Below are 24,460 nucleotides of genomic sequence, written 5' to 3'. Positions count from 1 at the left end.
TGTACAGCCACAACAATCATGACACTGGTGACAATGGTTACTGATAACATATCATTTAATGAACGAGACAATGATGAAATACATTTGTCACCAACTGTATTATAAATTACTGAGATCACTGTGTCTTCAAATCTCTGGTATTGTGCAAATTCACTATTGTAAACACAATATGCATAATAAGAGTGGAGGATAATGACTTTGAGTTTTGATTTCTCATCTGCATAATTGTGAATTTCTTGTAGTCTGTATCAGCTCCTTGGAATACATCATTGTTGGGAATTCTGTTTGCTCCCCGGGCGCCTGACAGTGGCAGCCCACTGCTCTTGTATGTTTCACTGCATGTAATTTGCTAGGTGTTGCATGTGTGTTCAACTAAGGATGGGTTAAATGCAGAAGACAAATTCATTGTGTTTATGTAAAAATATATATACTGCCAATAAAGCTGATTCTTCTTCTTCTTCTTTTTGATAATTGTGCAGCATTGCATTTCAAAATGATGCTCTTGTTTTGTTTTGTGATATAAATCTAGCACACCCATGTACTTTACAGCGTTAAACAGGCCATGGCATGTTTAGTTCACCTTGAGCAAAGATGATGGAAAAAGAGGCTTTGGTCAACATAACAGGTAAAACTGATACATTCATCCATACATTTTCTTCTGCTTATCTGGGGTTGGGTCACGGTAGCAGCAGGCTAAGCCAGGTATTCCAGACTTTCCTCTGCAACATTTTGCAGTTCCTCCTGGGGGGAATCCCAAATCATCCCCAGGCCAGATGGGGTAAGTAATCCCTGCAGTGAGTTGTGGGTCTACCCTGGCATCTGCAACCAGTTGGATGTGGCTGAATAACCTCCAAAGGGAGCCACCCAGGAGGCATCCTAACCAGATGCCCAAGCCACCTCAGCTGACTCCTCTTAATGTGCAGCATCTGCCATTTGCACAATATCGCAGTACTGTGGATATCTCTTATTCTGATTGTTTTTTTTTATATTTATAGTGTTGTTTATATTTATTTGCATTAGGTATTTTGTTAGGTAATTGGGCTTAACTGGGATCGGGGAAACTAATTTCGTTCCACCTCATGTTTCTACATGTGTGAAATGACAATAAAGCTCCTTGAATCCTTGAATCCTTGAATCTCTACTCTGTCCTTCCTTCAGATGTCCAAGCTTCTCACCTTAGCTCTAAAGCTGGACCCCGCCACCCTATCAGGACTTTTTGAATTTTGAAGTATGTTATGATACCAGTTACAGATATCACTACGTCATAAGTGAGCATTTACTAGAATTTGATGCCTGCAACAAGTTCCAAAAAAGTTGGGGTAGTGGAATGTTTATCACGGTGGTCAATCACCTTTTCTCTTAACAAGACTCAAAAAGTGTTTAGGAATTGAGGACAGTTATCACTGAAGTTTTGAAAGCGAAATTCTTTCCAATTCTTAGGAGTATGACTTACAACTTCAGGTGCTCAACAGTCCATGTTTCCTATGTCACATTTTATGCTTCATAATTCACTACGCCTTTTCAAAAGACAGGTCAGCCTAGTACCTGAACTTCTACTCCAAAGTCGACGTTGTCTGAATGGCAGCATATGTTACTCAAAAACATTTACTTAACATCCAACCATCCATCCATCCATCCATCCATTTTCTATACCGCTTATCCATCAGGGTCGCAGGGGGCTGGAGCCTATCCCAGCTGACTACGGGCGAGAGGTGTGGTACACCCTGGACTGGTCGCCAGTCAATCATTCAATTTTTGGGATTGTGGGAGGAAGCCAGAATACCTGGAGAAAACCCAGGCAGGCACAGGGAGAACATGCAAACTCCACACAGAAGGGCCCAGACCGGGATTCGAACCTGAAACCCCCTTGCTTTGAGGTGACAACGCTAACCACTGCACCACCGTGCCGCCCAATTTGAGAAACATTTTTTATTTTATTGTTGAAAAATAACTTAGTACTTGGAACAAATTTTAAAACATGTCTGTCATGACATGTCTGAACTATAATTCCTTGTTATTTAACAGTTATCATGAAGTATATGCTGACACCAAAATGCAGTATCTGCCAAGCCTCTTCATTGTTCCAGCTGTAGTCCATATGTATTTTTATTCAGGCTCGTTTTTTTTATCACACACTGGCTTCTACATCATTGGCGTGCATCAGTGAACTACAGATAATGGCAAAAGTCACTGTCATTGTGGCAGATGTTAATTCAAAATGAGATTCAGCAGTGGAAGTGCATTAGGAGAATACAGTCATTGATGAATCATAACCCACAGCTTCATGTTAATTTCATGTCAGTACACTGCCCCAAGCATGATGTGAGTCTGAAAACTGTAACATATGGCTTGTGTGCGTGTGTGGCTGCAGTTTCCTGTGGGGTCCACCACAAGGCTGAGGTAAAGCAGCAGGATCAGCCCTAGCAGCAGGATCAGCTAGTGTGTGGGTGTCATGACCTCATAAGTGTGGGAGGAATAACTTAGTAACTGACATTGTACTAGAAATATATGTGTATTACTTCTTGCTAAGATGACCATACAGTATATCAGACTGGTAGTATCTAGTAATGCGTAAAGAGTATTTACCTTATACAACTTGGAGGTCTATACAAGTAAACCCTATGTGTGCCTCATACTATTATTATTAAATTGCTACTCCCATCACTGTGGTTTCAAAAATGTGGATGGCATTTAAAGAAAATACAGAGCAGTTACAGAAACAGTCTTTAGATTGCAGGTCTGAACAACTCTGAATGACTTAGCTCAGGAAAATGAGTGTCAGCCTTTTTCAATCACTCTTAAAAAAAGCAGGATGTAAAGCAGAGAACACTCAGTGTTCTGGCTCCCTCTACTGGAACTCTTAATACCACTTAAAAATACTATACATCTGTACATATTCCACACATCCATCTCTCCCCATCTCAACCTAGGACTTAATATCAAAATATAGTGGAGATGATGCATAGCAGACAAGTGGAATACATATTCCTGCTGCCTGAAATTTTAATAAGAGATATACTGTGTTGTGTTTGCAGAAGTATGAATGGTTTACACTTCAACAACCTGCTTTATCATTAGAATGTTGCTTGTTTGTGTAGTGGCGGATTTATACAGTTGTCACCATAGCAGTTTTGCACCGGTTACATGTAATGAATACTGGAACAAAGCCAGTAGGATGACATTTCTTTTGCACACAGAAGCTCAAAGCTATTAGGACTGAGGTGTCAACATTTGTATACATCACATTATGTAGACATTATATGAAATGATTGATGACAGCATCCAGTCACACAAATCATACAATTGTCACACAAATCATTTGTTTAACCTTGGCAAATCTTCACTGATTTTAACATCAGAATCAGAATCAGAATCAGAATCAGAATTCCTTTATTAATCCCTGGAGGGAAATTCTTGTTTCTACAGACAATTGCACATGCAGTATTCCCGACCAAGAAAGGAGAAAAGTGCAGAGTATATAAATAGGATAAACAAAAACTAAAATCTCAAGTACAGTAGTATTTACAAAAACTGTATTCAAAAAAATTTTTAAGAAAATTTAAAAATACAGGTATGTACAATGTGTAAAAGTAGCCAATATGTACATTGTATAAACAGTGAGTGTGTCCGTCACAGTGCTGAGTTCAACAGTTTGATGGCGACAGGCAGGAATGATTTCCTGTGTCGCTCTGTGGTGCATCGTGGCATGAGGTTAACCTTTCCATTTCTGATGAATGTAGAACCTCCTTCTGTGGGTCATTTGTGCATAAGTTTTGGTATTACACTGTTTATACTATTCTATCTACTCTAATCAAACCCAGTTCTTGCTCAGCTGTTCATCACAGATACATTAAAAAGAACAAACTGTAAACTGCATCTTCAATGCCACTTGAATTGTTAGCTGCTCTCAGACACTGATTCCAACTCAACTAAGATTTACTAAATTCTTGGACCATTACTTACACTATTCACTCTTTTTTCTCTCCAAAGTCTATCCCAGTCTATTTCTTTTTACAGAAACATCCTGGCTTCCCGTCTACAAATGTCCAACTTGCAACTAGAAACCTCAGTGTAATATTGAGTGACCTTCTGTTTGAAAAACAAGTTGTTCAGTTATGTTTTTATTAATCTCTCTCTTGGTTAGATTATTGTAATCATATATTAGCCCACACATCATATTAGCCCTGATTAGTCTCTCTTCATTGGTTACCACTCAGATTTAGAACTGATTCAAATAATAACTCTCAAATAATGAGGTATGCAACTGTAATTCCTGTATACAGAAAGCTCCAGGTTCAGACTTCTCTGAAGACTAGGATTCCAACGTCTTTTCTTATTTCGCGATGAGCTGACAAGAGCTTGTCATGGATTTTTTTTTTATTGGTCAATCATTCTGAGGTGATTTACAGCAGCTTGGATTCTGATCTTGATCATATTTTATGAATAAAATACTTTCAGGTGTTCTCTCTAATGTCCTCCAGCTACTCTGCCAGAACTCTTGGTGATTTACAGCTGATTGACTGATGGCTTTACTTACTGCTTAATTAACCACTACCCGGTGCTAATTGCAAAGTTAGCAGCCATGAGCTAGTTAGCTCAGGTAGCTGTACACTTAATGCCTGCAGGGTCCCCTTGCTCCTCCTCTGTCTGGTGGTCCAAAGCTGCTGTGCTAGAGGTGGAAAATACTCCCCTGGTGCAGAGTCAGTTGATGGTACTGCTAAGTGCACTGCTAACTGAACGAACTAGCTCAGTAACAGATAATCCTATCTATTCAGCATGAAACTCTGTCACAGCATTCAGTACAGCATTCAATGTTCATGATTTATTCTTTTTTTCAGAAATATATCTGCCCAAACTTAATTTCACTCACCCTTTTACAAATTGTATTAATTATTAGCAGTTATCAACTAACAGCAAAGACAAAAGTTATAAAATGTTTGCTTGAACCTCATAAGCGTTTACTGACTATAAACAAGAATAAGGCCAGAAACACGCTCACAAGGCCTGTGTGCTGCCCCTCTCGCAGGCAGACAGGATGAATGAAGGAACTGCATCAACCGCCAATATAGGACAAAGAAGAATTATTTTGAATTGTGAATCATGCAGAGCTATATTAATGGAATCACAGACAAAAAAATATAATGTTAGAAAAAAAGCATAATTAAGAGAACTCATTCAATTCAATTCAAAATTTTGCTGACCACTAGTTGAGTGTATAGCTCCCAGTTATATTGTTGAATTGCTCCTGAGCACATCCTCAGATTCAAACTCAAAACTGAAGTCAGCTCTGGCATCTTTTAGGTCACTTCAGCTTTTTTTTTTTTTTAGTCAATGCTCTCAGAGTGTTATTGCCAACGTGCCTGACTTGTTTCCTTTTTATTGTTTTTTTTTTAATTACTAGGATTCTCGTTATTGTATTCTTTTATTCCATTTCATTTTTCTATTATTTTAATTGTCTGATATAATCTGTCCCATTGCAGTTCTAACATGTTTAGGGATCACATATCTAAACCATGTTCATTTTATCTGTTCCAGGCCAATTTAAATTGAATGAATGAATGTATGAAAATGTAAAAAGCATGTAATAAATAAATAAATGCTAGCTATCTGACTACAGGTGAAAATACATCAAAGTAAAATTTAAAAATCAATTTTCATCACTGCTGTACAAACATACTATTGCAAAACAACTACTGTCAGTGTATATACACAGGATGGTGACATAACCTGTTAAATATTTCTGATTATTTGTTGGTGGCACACAATTTGTATCATCACAACCTGATTAATTACAAGACTGTCTCTTTCCACAAGATGGCAGGCTTCTCTACATCAATTCTTACTGAGCTGACCGAACATATCAGCATATTTCAGGCCATTGAGTAATAGAGCAAAAGCACAGTAAAATAAGAGTTTTGAAATGTTCAATAAATTACACATAAAATTAACTGGAATAATATGAAAATAAATCCCATTTTGTATTTATAGACAGTAGACAAGGCTGGGTAAAAGCAATGTAAACTAAAACTCACAAATGCGCTGTTGTTAAGCCTCTGGAAAACAGCTCTGGAGAAGTCCTGTAATCCATTAAGCACACATGAAACCCTTAAAACCAACCAATGACACTCATAACCTTTGACCTGGCTTGGAACAGTAAGAGTCATTCTAAATTCCATGTAAATGTGCCAATTGAGCAAACATATTAAATGGATAAACATCAGTGATTTGTAACTTCTTTACAATCTATGTTGGGCTCAGAGTTAACTTGTGTCCAGTTACAATGGCATATAGATCTCTGTTGTTGTCTGTTAGCACACATGGTACAAAGACATGAATCATAAAAGTAGAGGTCAGGCAAAGTCATTAGGAATGAAAAAACTGAAAAAGATACATAAGCCCTACAGGTGCAACTTGCTCTTCTGGGAAGAAAATGTTTCAAATACAGTGGTATGAAAAAGTTTGGGCACCCCTGATCATTTTCAGGATTTTCCTTTATAAATCATTGGTTGTTCGGATCAGCAATTTCAGTTAAATATATCATATAGCAGACAAACACAGTGATATTTCAGAAGTGAAATGAAGTTTATAGGATTAACAGAAAGTGTGCAATAATTACTTAAACAACATTAGGCAGGTGCATAAATTTGGGCACCACAACAGAAAAATGACATCAATATTTCGTAGATCATCCTTTTGCAGAAATAACAGCCTCTAAACGCTTCCTATAGCTTCCAATGAGGGTCTGGAGTCTGGTTGAAGGTATTTTTGACCATTCTTCTTTACAAAAAATCTCCAGTTCAGTCAGGTTTGATGGTTTCCGAGCATGGACAGCCCGCTTTAAATCACACCACAGATTTTCAATAATGTTCAGGTCTGGGGACTGAGATGGCCATTCCAGAACGTTGTAGTTGTTCCTCTGCATGAATGCCTTTGTAGAGTTTGAGCAGTGTTTGGGGTCGTTGTCTTGTTGAAGTATCCAGCCCCGGCGCAACTTCAACTTTGTCACTGATTCTTGAACATTGTTGGCAAGAATCTGCTGATACTGACTGGAATCCATGCGACCTTCAACTTTTACAAGATTGCCAGTACCTGCACTGGCCACACAGCCCCACAGCATGATGGAACCACCACCAAATTTTACTGTGGGTAGCAAGTGTTTGTCTTGGAATGCTGTGTTCTTCTTCCGCCATGCATACCGCCCCTTGTTATGTCCAAATAACTCAATTTCACATTCATCAGTCCACAGCACCTTATTCCAAAAGGAAGCTGGCTTGTCCAAATGTGCTTTAGCATACCTCAAGCGACTCTGTTTGTGGCATGTGCGTAGAAAAGGCTTCCGCCGCATTACTCTCCCATACAGCATCTCCTTGTGCAAAGTGCGCTGAATAGTTGAACGATGCACAGTGACACCATCTGCAGCAAGATCATGTTGTAGGTCTTTGGAGCTGGTCTGTGGGTTGAGTTTGACCATTCTCACCATTCCTCGCCTCTGCTTATCAGAGATTTTTCTTGGCCTGCCACTCCGGGCCTTAACTAGGACTGTGCCTGTGGTCTTCCATTTCCTCACTATGTTCCTCACAGTGGAAACTGACAGCTTAAATCTCTGAGCCAGCTTTTTGTATCCTTCCCCTAAACCATGATGTTGGACAATCTTTGTTTTCAGGTCATTTGAGAGTTGTTTTGAGGCTCCTATGTTGCCACTCCTCAGAGAAGATGCAAAAGGGAGAACAACTTGCTACTGGCCACCTGAAATACCCTTTCTCATGATCGGATTCACCTGTGTATGTAGGTCAAGGGTCAATGAGCTTACCAAACAAACTTTGTGTTCCAATAATTAGTGCTAAAGGTACTCAAATCAATAAAACAACAAGGGTGCCCAAATTTATGCACCTGCCTAATGTTGTTTAAGTAATTGTTGCACACTTTCTGTTAATCCTATAAACTTCATTTCACTTCTGAAATATCACTGTGTTTGTCTGCTATATGATATATTTAACTGAAATTGCTGATCCGAACAACCAATGATTTATAAAGGAAAATCCTGAAAATGATCAGGGGTGCCCAAACTTTTTCATACCACTGTATTAGCTTTAAGATTTAAGATTTACATTGCACTTTAGCATGAGGACACAGGAAAAAAAAAAAACTTGCCATATAATTGATTTAACCTAACAACTGCTCTCTGTGTACACCACATATATCCAAATTGTGATGGGTTGTGTTTGCAGCTTATCAGACTGATGAACGCTTCAAGGCATAACACAGTTGTAAGAGATTCTTGGCACGTAGGCAGTAAAAAACTGACCTTCCATAGATGGCCCTCCTCAGTCTCTCTGGTGTCACATGGGCTGACTGACTACGAACAATATTTGTCATAAATAATGACAGAAAGGAACAAAAAGGTTTAACACAATATTATGTGGGATAGTTACTACTAATAGTTGCTACATTTCACTTTTTAATTTAGGAACTGACAAAATAAAATAAAAAAATGTATAACCTGGTTAATCTCTTCAAATCCATGCTGAAATCACGGAGTCCTGTGCTTGGTTTGTTTCATTTTCACACTAAGAATTAAGGGTACTAGAGTTTGCCTGGAACCGGACTGAGAAGCTCCAAAAGGTTAAGTATGAAAATGTCCTAAATGGACAAGTCAGTGAAACATTAATGCAAATGAAATAGAAAAAGGAGACGCCCAACTTAAAGTACCTCTACTAAACAAAGATTGTCATTTTTTTCCCAAATCATTACTATGGCCCTATGCTAACTCCCTCTGGTATTATCAGTGTGCCTGGGAAAGATTCAATTAACACTGAGAGTAGATTAGAGAAATTGAAGCCTCCCAGAAAAGCACCTCTCTCAGACAGCAAAGCAGAGAGACACAGAGCCTATTAAAAGCCTTTGTTCATCAGACAATAACATATAGAGAGGACAATGGACATGAGATCAGGATCCCATGAATCCCCAGTGAACTTCTACTTGAGTCAGGTGAGCACATGTCACTGGAGCTTGTTACAGGTAGAGTGTGATGCAGACTACATTTTAAGTTATAGGGGAATTAACGATTTAGTGCAGTTTAAATAAAGTCTAGTCATAATGTATATCTACATAGCTACTGGTTATCATGAGAATTTTAAAAATATATTCAAAAGCACTATGTCATGGGATTGAGACTTGTGAACACAGCAAGGTACAACCATTGAAAGACCAACTGCAAGTCTAAGCTATTTAAGTGTAGAAATTATGAAACTAACAAATACAGCACAGGTAAGCATTGCAAGTGTGTAGTACATAGAACAGTCAGGAATAACATCTCCTAACACTACTTTTGGAAAGTATGCTTCACGGTGAGATCAACCCACTGCTAAGTCTTCAGTGCCACAATGCGCTGAATATGCTGCTCATGCAAAATAACAGAAAAAGGAATTTCTCCAATGCAGCTGATATACTGTGTGAAAATGCCAAATATCAAGGACTGCTGTTTTTTTATATTAAATATTCTAAAACAAACTGAAACAGTAGCAGCAGGTATAAGTATACAGGAAAGTGACATTATAAAAACAGCCTAATTCCTTCATTGACCATTGATTAGTGACTGCTGATTTATCAGCTGATACTAGAGTCAGCTGATACTAAGAGTACAAAGAGTCAGCTGATACTAATCAGCAAAATCAATGTAATGCTTAAGTATCAGAATCGGAATCAGAATTCCTTCATTTATCATCCAGGGGAAATTCTTTACTGTAGAGTAATACTGTAACCTAAAGTGTACCAAATTTGGTATACTTCATCTAATTATAGATTCAAAGGTTTTGATTTTGACCTTTACAGAATCTAAAGTACATCATTATGGGTTAGGAAATCTTTAAAATGTATGGCCTCATCGTGAAAACTCACAGGAAGAGCAATAACAGAGCGAGTTTCCTTTAAAGAAACAAATAAACCCCCACTCAACCCTTCTGACGTCTAACTATAGGCCTGTGTCTTTTCTAAAATGTTTGAGCATGCTATTTTCACTCAACCTCCTGCATAAAACCACCAAAACAACCCTTTTGACCTCCACCACTCAAATTGAAACTGCCGTCCTTGCTGAGGAGAGAGGAGCTCCGTACCTCCCTCTGCTCCATTATTCACTTTTCCTTCCATAGCTGTGCGAATGAAATTAAACTCATTCTGTCTTTTGACCAGTCTGAACCCCAGGCAGTAGCACAAATCTCTGCAAGTCTGCACACCACCTGAAGCTCAAACTCAACAAGATGCTTCCTAACATGGGAGGGATTTCTCATCCATGACCTCTCATTTAACACTGAGACTCCAAGAGACCTGGATGTGACATTGGATGACCAGTTGCGAGCATCACTGATAAATCCTACTCTTACAGAGCCATTCTTAACGCTGCCACTACATCTATTACAATGCAAGCATTGGAAGTTACAACACTAGCACTTATTGTAAGTCACCTTGAATAAAAGCAACTGCTAAATAACTGTAATAAATGCAATGTAGAGTTTTAGGGCACAGTATGTGGAATGTTTGAACCTCTAACAAAGACAAAAAGGTAGAATTGCAACACTTTAAATCTACAAGACACAAATCATAACACTGCTAACACTGTCAGACTGTTTGCAACAGTCAAAGCAGATAACACATATGATGAATTTGTTTTCATATGAATCCCCTAACTCTCTATAATTTGACACATTAAACAAAATAAATATTTTATTTTAAGTGTGAGCATGTGAGCATGTCCATATTTTGTAACAAAATGACTGAAACGGTAAACCTCACTGTATGGAACTCACCATGATCATTTCATGTAAAGCAACATGATTTGTACTGTATATCTAATAATACTGTACATTTACCTATTGTATCTAGAGTTCTTCGGGTACAGTCCATCTGGAAAGTATTCACACCGCTTCGCTTTTTCCACATTTTGTTATGTTACAGTCTCATTCCAAAACGGATTAAATTAAATTTCTCCCTCAAAATTCTACACAAAATACGTCATAATGGCAAAGTGAAACAAGTTTGCTCAGGTGCATCCTGTTTCCATTGATCATCCTTCAGAGGTTTCTACAACTTGAGTTGAGTCCATCTGTGGTAAATTCAGTTGACTGGGCAAGATTTGGAAAAGCACACACCTGTCTATATAAGCCCTCACTGTTGACAGCGCATGTCAGAACACAAACCAAGCCATGAAGTCAAAGGAATTGTTTGTAGACCTCCGAGACAGGATTGTGTCGAGGCACAGATCTGGAGAAGGGTACAGAAAGATTTCTGCCGCAAAGAGCACAGTGGCCTCCATAATCCATAAGTGGAGAAGTTTGGAACCACCAGGACTCTTCCTAGAGGTGGCTGCCCCACTAAACTGAGTGATTGGGGTAGAAGGGTCTTCTGACAGAGCTCCAGCTATAGCTCCTCTGTGGAGAGGGGAGAACCTTCAAGAAGCATAACCATTTCTGCAGCACTCCACCAATCAGGCCTGTATGGTAGAGTGGCCAGACGGAAGCCACTCCTCAGTAAAATGCAAATGAAAGACCACCTGGAGTTTGCCAAAAGGCACCTGAAGGACTCTCAGACCACGAGAAACAAAATTCTCTGATCTGATGAAACTAAGACTGAGCTCTTTGGCATGTAGCGTCATGTCTACAGGAAACCAGGCGCTGCTCATCAGCTGGCCAATGCGATTCCTACTGTGAAGCATGGTGGTGATAACATCATGCTATGGGGATGTTTTGCGGCAGGAAAGAGGAGGAGGAAGGAAAGATGCACAGAGACATCCTTGCTAACAACCTGCTCCTGAGTGCACTGGACCTCAGACTGGGGCGAAGGTTTATCTTCCAACAGGACAACAACCCTAAGCATACAGCCAACATCACAAAGGAGTGGCTACGGGACACTCTGTGAATGTCCTTAAGTGGCCCAGCCAGAGTCCAGACTTGAACCCTATTGAGCATCTCTGGAGAGATCTGAAAATGGCTATGCACTGACACTCCCCATCCAACCTGATGGAGCTTGAGAGGTTCTGCATTGCAGAGTTGGAGAAACTGCACAAACATAGCTGTGCCAAGCTTATATGATCATACTCAAAAAGACTTGAGGATGTAATTGCTGCCAAAGGAGCTTCAACAAAGCATTGCTCACAGTGTGTGAAGATTTATTTACATGTTATATTTTTTCTTTTTTATTTATAATAAATTTGCAAAAAAATTCAAGCAAACTTGTTTCACTTTGTCATTATGGGGTATTTTGTGTAGAATTTTGAAGGAACAAATGAATTTAATCCATTTTAGAATGAGACTGTAACATAACAAAATGTGCAAAAAGCAATGCAGCGTGAATACTTTCCAGATGCACTGTATCTGTCATAATATCTTTTTATGCTACCATTTCTGCTCATTATTATTAACCCATCTGTATTATTATTTCTTATATTCTTTCATTTTAAATGTTTTTTTTTCATTTTTATTCCTCTTGTTCATTGTAAAACTTGACAAAGGAAGAATTTCATTGCACATTGCTGACGTTGACCTTGGTAAGATCTGAGACTGTTGTGGTGGTACAGACTAAGTCAGTAACTCGCCACATCTGAGACTGTAACATAACAAAATGTGAGAACAAGTAATGATGTAAATAATGAACATAAAGTTAAAGAAACTGTATTTATCATGGATCAATCACTTTGTAGTGGATTATGCTTCATTAAGGAAGACATGATCCACAATTTGTGATCATTCCTATTTAAGTCTACAGGAACCCTGACAGAAAGGGCTGCCTTGTTGGTGGTAGTTTACCATTGAGATTTTACCATACAAGCACTGAAAATGTTTTTTTTTAAGTCAAAACACTGGGCAGCTGTATATTACATAGCACCAATCCTTTATCTTTCGCTGAGATTAAATACAATGTTTCAGTTTCAAAGCAATCAAGATCAATACAAGATGACAAGGACCACCAAAGTCAGAATGGTTAAACTTTCTCCTACAATTTAGAACAGCTCCAAGTGGCCCTGAAAGGTGTGTCTAAGTGTGAGTGAAGTTGGCAATCGGAGCAACATAAATTTCAAACAAATTTGTTAAAATCTGGCTCACATTGATATGAATGTGTTGCAATTTAAAAATATCGACTTCCTTATACGATTGAGAATTAATAATCTGTTGGAAAATCTTTAGGGAGATGAAAACATTCTGCCAAAATGTAGCACTCAACTAAAGCAGTGACAATTGCTTCCCAGTGAATCAAAGGAAATATGAAGCTGGAAACAGATCAGTATGTTCTTCAACTGTGCAAATGAGTGAGTAGTAGTGTGGATGATGAATGGGTTAATCCATACACAGATCCACTCTGCAGTGATGGGGTTTAGCTGGGGCACCCACGCCACTGGCCAGATTAGACAGCACCTAATGCTTTGTAAGATGATTACTTCTATTTCAGGAAGCATTTATTCCATCGTAGAGTTGTTACTGTGTATGACTGCATTGCATAGACCTATTGTTTCTTGTATTGTATTGTCATTGTTGAGTTATTGGTGGGACGTTTACCATCTTTATCACCTTTATTGAGAGTGTATAACAATTCTGTTTGAACCCTAACAAAGCCCGGCAATGACCACTTAAAACAAAAAAGACGCCATGAAAATGGAATTGCTTCCAGTTTTAAACATTTACAAAACTATAACTCATCCAACAAATATGTGCCATTGCTCTCGCTCACTATAACTTAAAATATGGTGATGAGAACTAATGAGCCCTGATGAATGAATGACATTAGTTGTAAAGTGGGTCACACTATATTGGTCAACGTTGAACAAAAGTCAACATTATGTTGCAATGACAGCTTGTGGTCAGTGGAATTACTGTTTTTATGCACAGCATGATGAGTCCAAGATATGAGCGTGTTCCTGGAGAACATCTGTGACAGGATGTTATGTAAGCATTCAAATGAAGGGAAAGATTGGAAAATACAATCCACACATTAAATGAAAGTTCTAACAGAGTTTGTCCAGGCAGTTAATATTTATCATCTAGAACATATGACCCTGTTTCTCAGCAAAGGAAAAGAAAAGGAAATCGATGAAAAAATAAAACAATTTTACCAAATTCAAAAAGGTTCAGTGTAAAAAATAAAACGGAATGTTATAATTCATGATTTGGTAAATGCGTAGTCTAAATGTGATGGCAACAACTACCGGTCAAGGCAGATAAGATAAGATAATCCTTTATTAGTCCCATAACTGGGAAACTGCAGTGTTACAGCAGCCAACAGAATATAGAGGGTGCAAAGCATGCAAAGATAAGAAGGATGTGCATTCCAAAAGCACAGATGGCCTACCATCTAGAGTCGGGGTCTGCTCCGAGGTTTTTGCCTTCTAAAAGGCAGTTTTTCCTCCCTGCTGTCACCAAGTGCATACTCATGGGGGAATGTTGGTTTCTCTGTATTACAAAATTTAATGGTTAATGTTTAGTCTAGACCTGCTCTAACTGGAAAGTGTCATGATATAACTTTTGCTATGAATTGGCGCTATATAAATACTGAACTGAATTGAATTGAATTGAACAACGTGTCAAACAGGACAGAGAATAAAACACCTGTTTGAAACAGGTACACAGGTTCACGGGTAACCAGTATTAACATCATGAGTGGGTACAAAAGGCTCAAACGTTTGCAAGCGAGGATGGGCCACCACTTCACCACTTTGTCAAACACAACTGTATAAACCATATTAATGCATGGGCTAAGGAATACTTCATGAAATTGTTGTCAATAAGCACAGTTCATTTACAAATAACTGACTCAATAAAACATACACTGTCCTTCCCCAAGTATTCACTGGAGCACCAAATGTGGATTAATCCACTAGTGAAAACAGTCCCCAAAAAATGCACATTTCCCCTGTCTGAGGAACTTTTGCTGAAACTACAGTGTACAGTACAATCAGTTGTTTTAGGAAACTGATGGGCTTTTTCTCTTTTAATCAAAGCATGTTATAAAGCTGTGGCCTTTTTGTTGAAGATGTAGGTCATTAGGGACCAACAGGCTGTGAGCCACAGAGAGAGAAGGGAAGTCTGAGTGACACAAAACACACTATCATGGAATTTATTAACAATAACAAAATAGAATGTTTCCAGCTCTATCCTTAATTAGAGCCCAGAAGTTATACTATAGTCATACATTACACAAAGTGTACAAGAAAAGAAAAGTCTGACAACACCTGACAAGAATTAAACACATGACTACTGTAATGATAAACATACCAATGCAAATGGAGTATAATAGGTAATATTAATATCAAAAGCACTAGGTTATGTGAAAATGGGCTGTGAAGAAGCTTTAGGTGGACTAACGCAATACTTAAGTGGAAGAACATCAGATATTTAGATGATTTAGATAATTCTTAGAGTTACATGGTAGACAGAAGTGGCTACTGATGAGGTCAGTGTGGCTCGTTTATGATTCACATTTTGACTTGACAAATACATTATTATGCTGTTTGTCATGTTACTCCCTCATCAGCCACTGTCATACTCCTCTAGACCACAGTATACATTCCAGCACAGAGCAGAAAGATTTCCTCAGTGAAAGTCTTGGGTCACACAGGCAGACTGCTGTCTTACTGTATCTGTCTGACTCCTGGTAAATATCTCAGCTGCTACTTCAGTCCCAGCTGCAATATTTGCTGCAGAGTGTCAACTCTCAAGTGACTGTTAGGCCGAGTGCTAAGTCAGCCTCACACCCATCACTGATAAAGTTACAGAAGGCAACAATGTATGCCTCAGATGATACAAATGCATGCAACTGCAATGAATTTGATAGCAACGCTGTGCACAAGAAAGACGATTCAATGAAAAAACAATATGCCATAGCATAGCATCTACAATTTCACTTCTTTCAGAAAACTGATGATGTCCAGTCTTTGACAGCAGTCTTATTTTTTCTGCATGTTAACATTGTTGGGAAGACAAAAGCAGTGATGTAAACAGGTGTGTAAATTTAGACAACAGTAAGCGTACACGCAGTGGAAAGGTAGGCCAGTAGAGGAAACAGGGAGAGAATTGTGTGTATACTCAACACATATTAGTTGGCTGGACCATTAGGAAGGGTTCTAGGAAACCAGGCATTGGAGTGTCTTCTCCATTTCTTGATTGTACTACTCTGTCTCACCATTGTTTTGAGGATGGAAGCCAGAGGAGAGGCTGCAGGAGGGCACCAATGGGTCTACAGAACTTCCAGAAGCGAGAGGCTAACTGGGGTCCTTTGTCAGAGACGATATCCTGTGGGAAAGCATGTAAACGGAAAACACGATGCAGGACTGCCTCTGCCATCTTCTTGGCAGAGGGAAGGCTGGGCAAAGGCAGGAAGTGCACCAACTCGGAGAACTTGTCAACTATAGTCAGAATCATAGAGTTACCTTCTGAGGGAGGGAAACCAGTGACAAAGTCCAAAGAGATGTGGGACCGTGGTCAACCAGGCACAGATAAGGGTCTTAGCAGTCCAGCAGGGGGAGTCTTGAGACCTTAGTGCAGGCACACACAGGACAAGGCAACACGAAACTCACAACATCCTCTTTAATGGGTGGTTTGACAGCTGAGCTTAGACGAATGCCCCCACTGCAAGACTGGGGAACAGAGCGGCACCAGAACAAAAGGCAGCTAACAGGACACCCACCAGGGACCTGGACCCCTGTGATCACTCAGTGAACCTCCTCCTTAGTGCTCCAGGTGACTCTGACCACACAGTCCGTGGCAAAATGGCTGCAGCATCCCAGCAGTCATCACAGAAGTCAAACTGGTGGGACAGGGCGTCAGGTTTAACATTCCTGGAGCCAGAGTGGTAGGGGAGACAAAAGTTAAATCAAGTGAAAAACAGAGCCCACCTAGCCTGCCTGGAATTGAGTCTCTCAGCTGATCTGATGTTTCAAGTTCTTTATTATCAGTTCATACCAGAAAATGCTGTTCCATTCCCTTGAGCTAGTGCCTCCACTCCTCCACTACGAGTTTTACAGCCAACTGTAAAACTGTTCCCATATCGTGATTGCACTCAGCCGGAGAAAGTTTTCTAGAAAAGTACGCACAGGTTGTAATTTATTGTCCTGTGGGAATCGCTGGGAAAGGACTGTCCCCACCCCAAATTCAGAGGCATCCACTTCCGTGACGAACTGAAGTTTGGGGTCTGGCATATGAAGGATGGGGGAAGAAGCAAACCCAACATGAAGGATCCATAAAGTCTCGTTGGCTGAGGGAGTCTACTCAAACTTGACACTGGGAGAGGTGAGGGGGGGGCTGCTAGAGGGTTGTAGATCCTGATGAATCTGGTGTAAAAATTAGCAAAGCCCAAAAATCTTTGCAACTGCTTTTGGTCTGGAGGGACTGGGCAGTCCAGAACAGCACTATCTGCCCTGGTGAAAGGATGAATCCAAGAACTGTGTGTTGGTAGAACTTACATTTCTCAGCCTTGACAAAAAACTGTTTCTGGAGCAGCCTGTGGAGCACCTGCCGGACATGGTCGACATGTTCCTCCTGGGACTTAGAAAAGATGAGAATGTCGTCCAGGTAGTCAAACACAAAAATATTCAACATGTCATGAAGAACATCATGTACCAAAGCTTGAAAAACAGCAGGGGCATTAGTTGATCCAAAAGGTATGATGAGAGACTCACATACCAGGAGTTTTGAAAGCTTCCACTCATCCCTCTCTTACATGCACCAAATGGTAAGCATTTTTTAGTCTTGTGAAAATGGTGGCACCTTACAACAGCTCGAAAGCAGAAGAGATGGGATGGAGAGAGGGTGCCTGTTCTTGATTGTGACATCATTCAGACCTTTGTAGTCAATGCAGGGGTCAATAAGGTTTTATCCTTTTTCTCTACATAGAAGAACTCCCCTGCCCCTACTGGAGAAGAGAATGACCTGATGATGCCCACTACCAGTGCTCCCTGGATATACTCCTCCATGGCCTTCCAGGGAGTAGAGACGACTCTTCGGAGGAGAGGCACTCAGGAGAAGGTCAACAGCACAGTTGTAGGGGTGGTGAGGCAGCAGCGAGGTGACCTCCTTTAGATCCAAGTACTCCAGGGGAACCTTGGACAGGTCCAGAAATTCAGAGAGGCTCTCTACCACCTTGGGAGAAATGATGAGGGGAGCAAACAGACAGGTAACTCGGCCAGTAGCCCAGTCAATCTGTGGGTTATGCTTTCAGAGCCACGGGTACCCCAGTACCACAGGAAACTGAGAAGAGTCAATAATGTGGAAAGTGATTTTCTCTGAATGGTTACCTGACGTGTGCAAGATGATGGGGGAAGACTTGTGCATTACATAGCATAGCAAGCAGCCATCTAAGACCTGGGCTTCCTGTGGCTCAGACAGGGGCTGGAGCTGGAGTTGTTCCACTGAAGACTTATTCAAGAAACTGCCTTCTGCCATCTGCCTCAATGTCAATAAGTGCGGAGACTTCCAGTGACAAGGTCGGTGTGACCAGTTGGACTGGTGTGAGAGACTTTGAGAGGCTGTGGCTGCCTGGCTCATCAGTAGGCCTCTCTTTACTGGTAAGCTGACCCTTTTGCTGAACATACGGCAAGGCCTCAGCAGACTGGCAGATAGCGGATCGTCTCTCTCACTCAGCTGTGGCCCACCCACATGCCCTGGCTGTGAGATCAGCCACTATATAAGCAACTCTAGAGCATTCAGTGGGAAATGATGAGGGCTGCAACTCAAAAGTTAGCGAACACAAGGTCAAAAAAGATTGGTATGATTCAGGGGGGCCATCATATGATAGGGGTGAATGGGGCTCCAAGTGAGGGTTAGGAGGAGGCTGAGTCTCTGGCGAGACAGGTACTGTGGGTTTCATAGCTGTAGAGTCTGTGGAGTTAAGGTGGTGCAGATTCTGCAGTGTCTGAGTGGTGACAGCTTGACGCTGCTCAGACATGGTGGACCGAAAAGCATCCTGCCGCACATGGAGACTCTGGACACTAGCAGCTAGATTGGTAAGCATCTGTTCGTGTTTGTGCAGACGCTTTTCTGGAGCAGCCAAGGCAGAAACGAAAACCCGTTTCTCTGCTGAGGCAGACATAGCCAGATTGTACTATAAAGGGGCCTGGTAGCAAATGAGTCAGTAGCAGACAAAACTCAAGGCAAAACTTAGCCCAGAAAAGCTTTAACCCAAGAAATCAGACAGGATCAAAACACCAAAAACAGGGGTAAGGTAAAGGTAAAAAAAAAAAAAAAGAAGAAGAAGAACTAACCAGGTCAGAAAATCAGAGAGCACACGAGGAAACAAATGTGAGACTACTAAACACACCAAGGTAACAAAGACAATCTGGCAAGGAAACAAAGGAAGAGGCACACTACACAGGTTCATCCACTCAAAACAACAGGGGCAAACAATGAGGACAGGTGTAGCAGGAAACAATGCAAGTAACTGGAACCAGCATTTCAAAATAAAACAGGAAGTGAACAAAAAAGAAACATCAATGTAAAACTGCATGTTACAATGCAAAAATGCCCTTTTGTCTAAGAACAAGGACTGATTGAAAATAATCAAAGCTTCACTGTGTATTAGAAATAGTTTTACACGAAGCAGCTCTGCTCTGTGCCAAAATCCAATAGTTTTACAATCTGTATAATGCTAAAAAAGTAGGGTTTGTCCACATGATGTAATACCAGGTTAGGTTGGTCCCGTAAGTCTCTGACACATGGTAATGGAATCGGTTTCTCTGGCCCAGTGATTGGTTTAGGTTTAGGAAACAACAGTGCTGAATGCTCAGAGGAAAAAGGTGGTCAGAGACTTTTAGTGTCTCAAGATCACAAGGTCAACCAACAGCGCCTGACCAGAACCCTATAGTTTGACCATTCTCTGCAAGTGCTCTCTAAAATCTGGTCTTAAAGTGAGCCCATCAAGAACAATGTTTGAATGGGTAAAGGACTGGTGTTGAGTGGCTTATCATTCAGGATGCTTGTATGGTAATCACATGACTGCTTTTACACTACAGACTCTACATAATCGAGCAAATGGATGACACTTTTTCAAAAAAATCCTATTTCTGACTTGACTTCAAAAGCAACTGACTACCAGCAACTACCTGACAAAGCTAATAAGCAGAGCTATCAATTTGACATTTCATTCCAACATGGGAAAAGATTATGAGCAGATAATCATGACACCAATTCATCTGAGAAGTAATGTGTGTAAGCATTCTGGACAATGTAGACAGAAACATTTCCATACAATGCAACAAGGAACATTAAATCAAATGGATTCCATGTAATTTGTTTGAACCTGAAAAGGTGAAAGCCCTACTCATTAGTGTACAGTTGACAGATGTCTTTATATACACAATACGAAGTGTTTCCCAAAGGTTGCTCTAAGGAGATTGGCATATTACCATCGGAAAATTTGTGCGGATGTGACAGGCCAGCTATGCGACACACATGACACAAAGTATTGCTCAGCAGTAATTTCAAGCCAAGTGCCAAGCCTAGGGTAACACTTCACTGAGTTGTGTGCCACCATTCTCCCCATACAGAAACAATAGCAAACAATGTCAGCCAGCGCACACCAGTTTCACCTCTGATCATGTGTTCAGATTGAAATTTACCTTTGGTGTAAAGTAATAAAATAGAATATCTTTATTGTCATTGTCACACTATGACTATGACAAAATTGGGACTGATGTGTGCAACAATCACTTACAGGCCACCTGTATAAAAGGTCATATTTCATTTTGATGAAGCGATTTGGTTGTAGCTTTTTATTATAAAACTGATGCTGCAGAAGTTTAAAGGCGTGATATAATATTCTTTTAATGATATTCACCTGATTTAACTAGCTCTTTAAAAAGAGATAAACAAAGAGGAGAGAGATAAGGGAGCAATGTATATGGAAAAAAAGACAGAAGTATTCACTTTATTTGGAGGGTTTCCCATACATTTATTTATTTTTGTATTTATTTACTTTTTTATTTGTTTATTTTATCAACATTACCCGCCACATATAATTTTCCATTTTTGGGGGTGTGAGCTCCCCTCTTGTGCTTTCTCTCGCAAAAACATCAGGTGTTCCCCACATACAGACTTTAGTTGGCCTGAGTGGCCAGGGATGTTAACGACCACCCAAGTGTATTTGGCAACACATTTTAATGTTCTTTTAGAAACATTTTTTATTTTAGCTGAGGGAAAGCGGCACCATCTACAATCGATTAACTAGTGGAAAATTTCCAATCATTCCATCCCACTCTACTGACAATGACACATGCAGAGAAAGGGAAAAAGAGAGAGAGAGAGAGAGACGTTCTCTGGTTTTACATCCCTCCTGTAAATGGTGCAACCTTTATCAGTGCACCTGGTTGGTGTGGTGTTAAAGCTGCTCTGATATACTGTAGTTTTTCTGAAAAGCACTACAATATGAACTTGAGAGAAAATATTGTTTGCTTAGCAGACTGGTTGTGCTACACTGACTTACCAAGAAGAGCTTCAAAAAGGTTGCTTTGGAAAATCCCCATTACTCTCTGAATGGCAGTTTTGAGCTGCTGCTCCTCTGGCTTCCTCAGTTTAGCACAGTACTCCTCCAAAAGCCCCAAGGCTCGAGCTGTGTCTGCAGAGGAGAGGTGAATAAAAAAGGCTTTAGTGTTTCTTGGTTGGTTTCTTCATATAATATAATAGATATATCTATCATTTAGCAAAATGACAATACGCTATGACAATACTGTGTATGATGACAAATTTGGGCCACCAGAAGTGCAACTACTTTAAAACTATAATTACATGTCTGTAAATGAGTTGAGAGATGTGTATGTACCCTCCTCTACAACTGTAGCCACACCATGCTGCAAATGCAACAGCTCATCAGGATGCAGTGTAAGGCAAAAAGGTGTGTGGATATCCAAGCATTCCTGCCATATCTGATATATTAGTATATCATCCCGAAACCACTGACATTGATGGGCTTCTCTAAAGAGCCTCCACTCATCTTTTTTCAGTCTTTCCAGATTCTGGATCTTGGATGTCGGGATTTGCAGCCCGTTCAGCCAACAGAGCATTAGCGAGGTCCAACACTGATGTTGGGTGATAAGGCCTGGCACACAGTTTGTGTTCCAGTTTATCTCAAAGGTGTTGGGTGGGGTTGAGATCAGGACTCTGTGCAGGCCAGTCAAGTTCTTCCACAACAAACTGAGAAAACAAATTGTTTATGGAGCTGCCTATGTGCACAGAGCCATTGTCATGTTGAAACAGCAAAGGGACAAACACAAACTGTTGCTGAAAGTTGGAAGAACTATGTTGTCCATGGAGTAACGTCCGCATAGTTTTGGCCATGTAGCCTATTTTTATTGTGAGGCTAATGGAAACCAAAAGGTCAAAAACCAAGTTTGACTTTAGACTATAAACTGTAAATAAAATGCAATAAAGTGACAGTGCCCATATTGTTCACATGTACAGGGTCCTTTAATACTTGTGGCACATCTAGTAACTCACCTTTTTTTCTGATAGGCATGGCTGACTCTGTAAACTTGACTCTTGCTAAGGCTTCCACTTCAGTCTTCAGTGCATGGTCAAAAAGTTCTTTCTCAGTGGTATGATCAAAAATACGGAGGGTTTGATAAATTTTGATAAAGCTCAGAAAACATAATCCAGTGGCGTTCAAAATGGACCACCAAATGGCCCCTGAAAGCGTATCCAGGGGGTCCAAAATGAAGAAAAGGTTAAATTCACTGATATAATCACAGGTCCCTCTGTCCTAGTTGACAGTGCCAACAGTAATTTGCAAATTCAGCTCAAATAGGGTCCCCTGTAGCAACACCTAATCAACTTTTCTACTTTTGTACATTAATTCAATGGTCCTTGATGTGAAAACGCCTGGGAATCCCTGGTTTAAATACATTCTGCACATGATGGCTGAGCACGATTTTGGTTTGGGTCCACTTCAAAAAACGTCCTTCAGCTGAGGAGCTGGCAGACCACAGCCGTGCCCTGTCATGGCTGATTCACTGCTGGTCCAAACAATCTCTCACAGGCAGAAGGGAGAAGGTACACAAATGAAGACAGGCGGGTGAAAAGTGTATAGAAAAACTGGTCTAGTGTCCCATGTTGATAAGAAGCCAGCGGGTCTGGGGGTCGGTGAGGGTTAACCCTCTATGCTCCACAGGAACACGCAGCCCGTGCGGTGTGACAGTCCTGGGTCGGTCCTCTGTCTAAGAGCTGGTCCACATCCTTTAACATGCCTGACACTCCATAAGTGTAAGCTGAAGTTTCCTTTACCAGTCTACAAGTCAAAGGGAGCATAAAGGGTGCGCCACACTTCAGAGATGTCAAGTTAATGTTTCCAAAGATATATCCGTTGTCCCAGCGTTTTCACAACGATTTAGGAAATGTCAGCTAATAAGGAACAGTCACTTCGGAGTTTATGTCTGGAGGTTTTGATTTATGAAGGAACGTGTGTGTGCTACCCATGAGGCGGGTAATGACAATTCGTTAAATTAAGAAACCTAACGCCGCTGTCTGTCAACGCTTCTACGGATAAATCTAAACGTGCGTGTTGTACATTAGTTAGCTAGCATTCATGCTAAATCACCAGCCAGCGGCGATGCCAAATGAAATGATGCTTTCCCAGTGCGACGCCTGGCTGTAGGAAAATACCTGCCTGTCAACTGTAGGAGAATACGCATGGCTCTCAATTGACTCCATATATTTTCATCTTCCGTGGAATGTTGACTGTGCATTGGCCGGAAATTTCTCCTGACAAAAAAACAGCACTGTCCTCTGGCTGGCACATCTCTTTATTCTTTAACCAGGTACTGTACAGTAGCGTTAGCCATATGAACTGACAGCATCATCAATAGTTTTTAAATGCCAGGAACAAGTTTGCCACAATTAGAAACGAAACTTCTGTTTATACCTTTCAAAATAAGACTCGGGTTGACGAGACATTTTCGTAGCTTTGAAACAAACTCCGCTCTCGCGATAGGACAACACCTTTATGTATATTTTTATATTTATACATTTGGTAATATGTAATGACGAGACAAACTGGGTAAAATGATCGAACTTGCGATTCAATGCAAGAATGAGATTCTTAACATGAAAAAAAAATCGCAGGCCATACTAGATTTCAGAGCAAAATGAATATGAGATCTGAGACACTGTTCTGCTGGTCAGGTGCTCAGGCTTGTAAACATCTAACTGTAAAGAAAATGAGACTAATAATGATAACACTGGCTTTCCATACTTGTATGGCTTTTCAAACATGATCAACGTAAACCATATGAGTCAAACAATATTCTAATTATCATGGATGATATTATTATTGATTTTCATCAAGAGCAAGACTGGTTCTCTTTTCAGAGCCACTAATCTTTAATGTCATACTCAACACATCTCAGTCTAAACAAATTAGAAAAAAGCAACCTAACCTAAAATTTGTATGTTTTTGAGATCAAACTCTACAAAATTCATTTTCACGCCATCAGAAA

At 40.2% G+C, this 24,460-nt stretch overlaps 1 protein-coding gene across 12 annotated transcripts in view; it reads right to left on the bottom strand.

Moving 5' to 3' along the window:
• dlg2 (discs, large homolog 2 (Drosophila)) overlaps positions 1-23,806 on the bottom strand; it is a 174,311-nt gene extending 150,505 nt beyond the window's left edge. For all 12 annotated transcript variants that reach the window (XR_006845155.1, XM_046409776.1, XM_046409780.1 and 9 more), the window contains exons 1-2: positions 22,467-23,806; positions 21,457-21,588 (exon numbers count right to left, since the gene is read on the bottom strand). Coding sequence is in view for 11 of the 12 variants with exons in the window: in XM_046409776.1 (XP_046265732.1) it covers positions 21,457-21,588; positions 22,467-22,485 (151 nt within the window). In the remaining variant the exon portion in view is untranslated. The remainder of the gene's footprint in view (positions 1-21,456; positions 21,589-22,466) is intronic.
• Between the last annotated feature and the right edge of the window lie 654 nt (positions 23,807-24,460).

Source organism: Scatophagus argus, chromosome 14 (genome assembly GCF_020382885.2).
Source record: "Scatophagus argus isolate fScaArg1 chromosome 14, fScaArg1.pri, whole genome shotgun sequence".
Taxonomy (NCBI): Eukaryota; Metazoa; Chordata; class Actinopteri; family Scatophagidae; genus Scatophagus; species Scatophagus argus.
The sequence above is the reverse complement of the archived record's forward strand: the minus strand, read 5'-3'. Positions and strand labels throughout refer to the sequence as shown.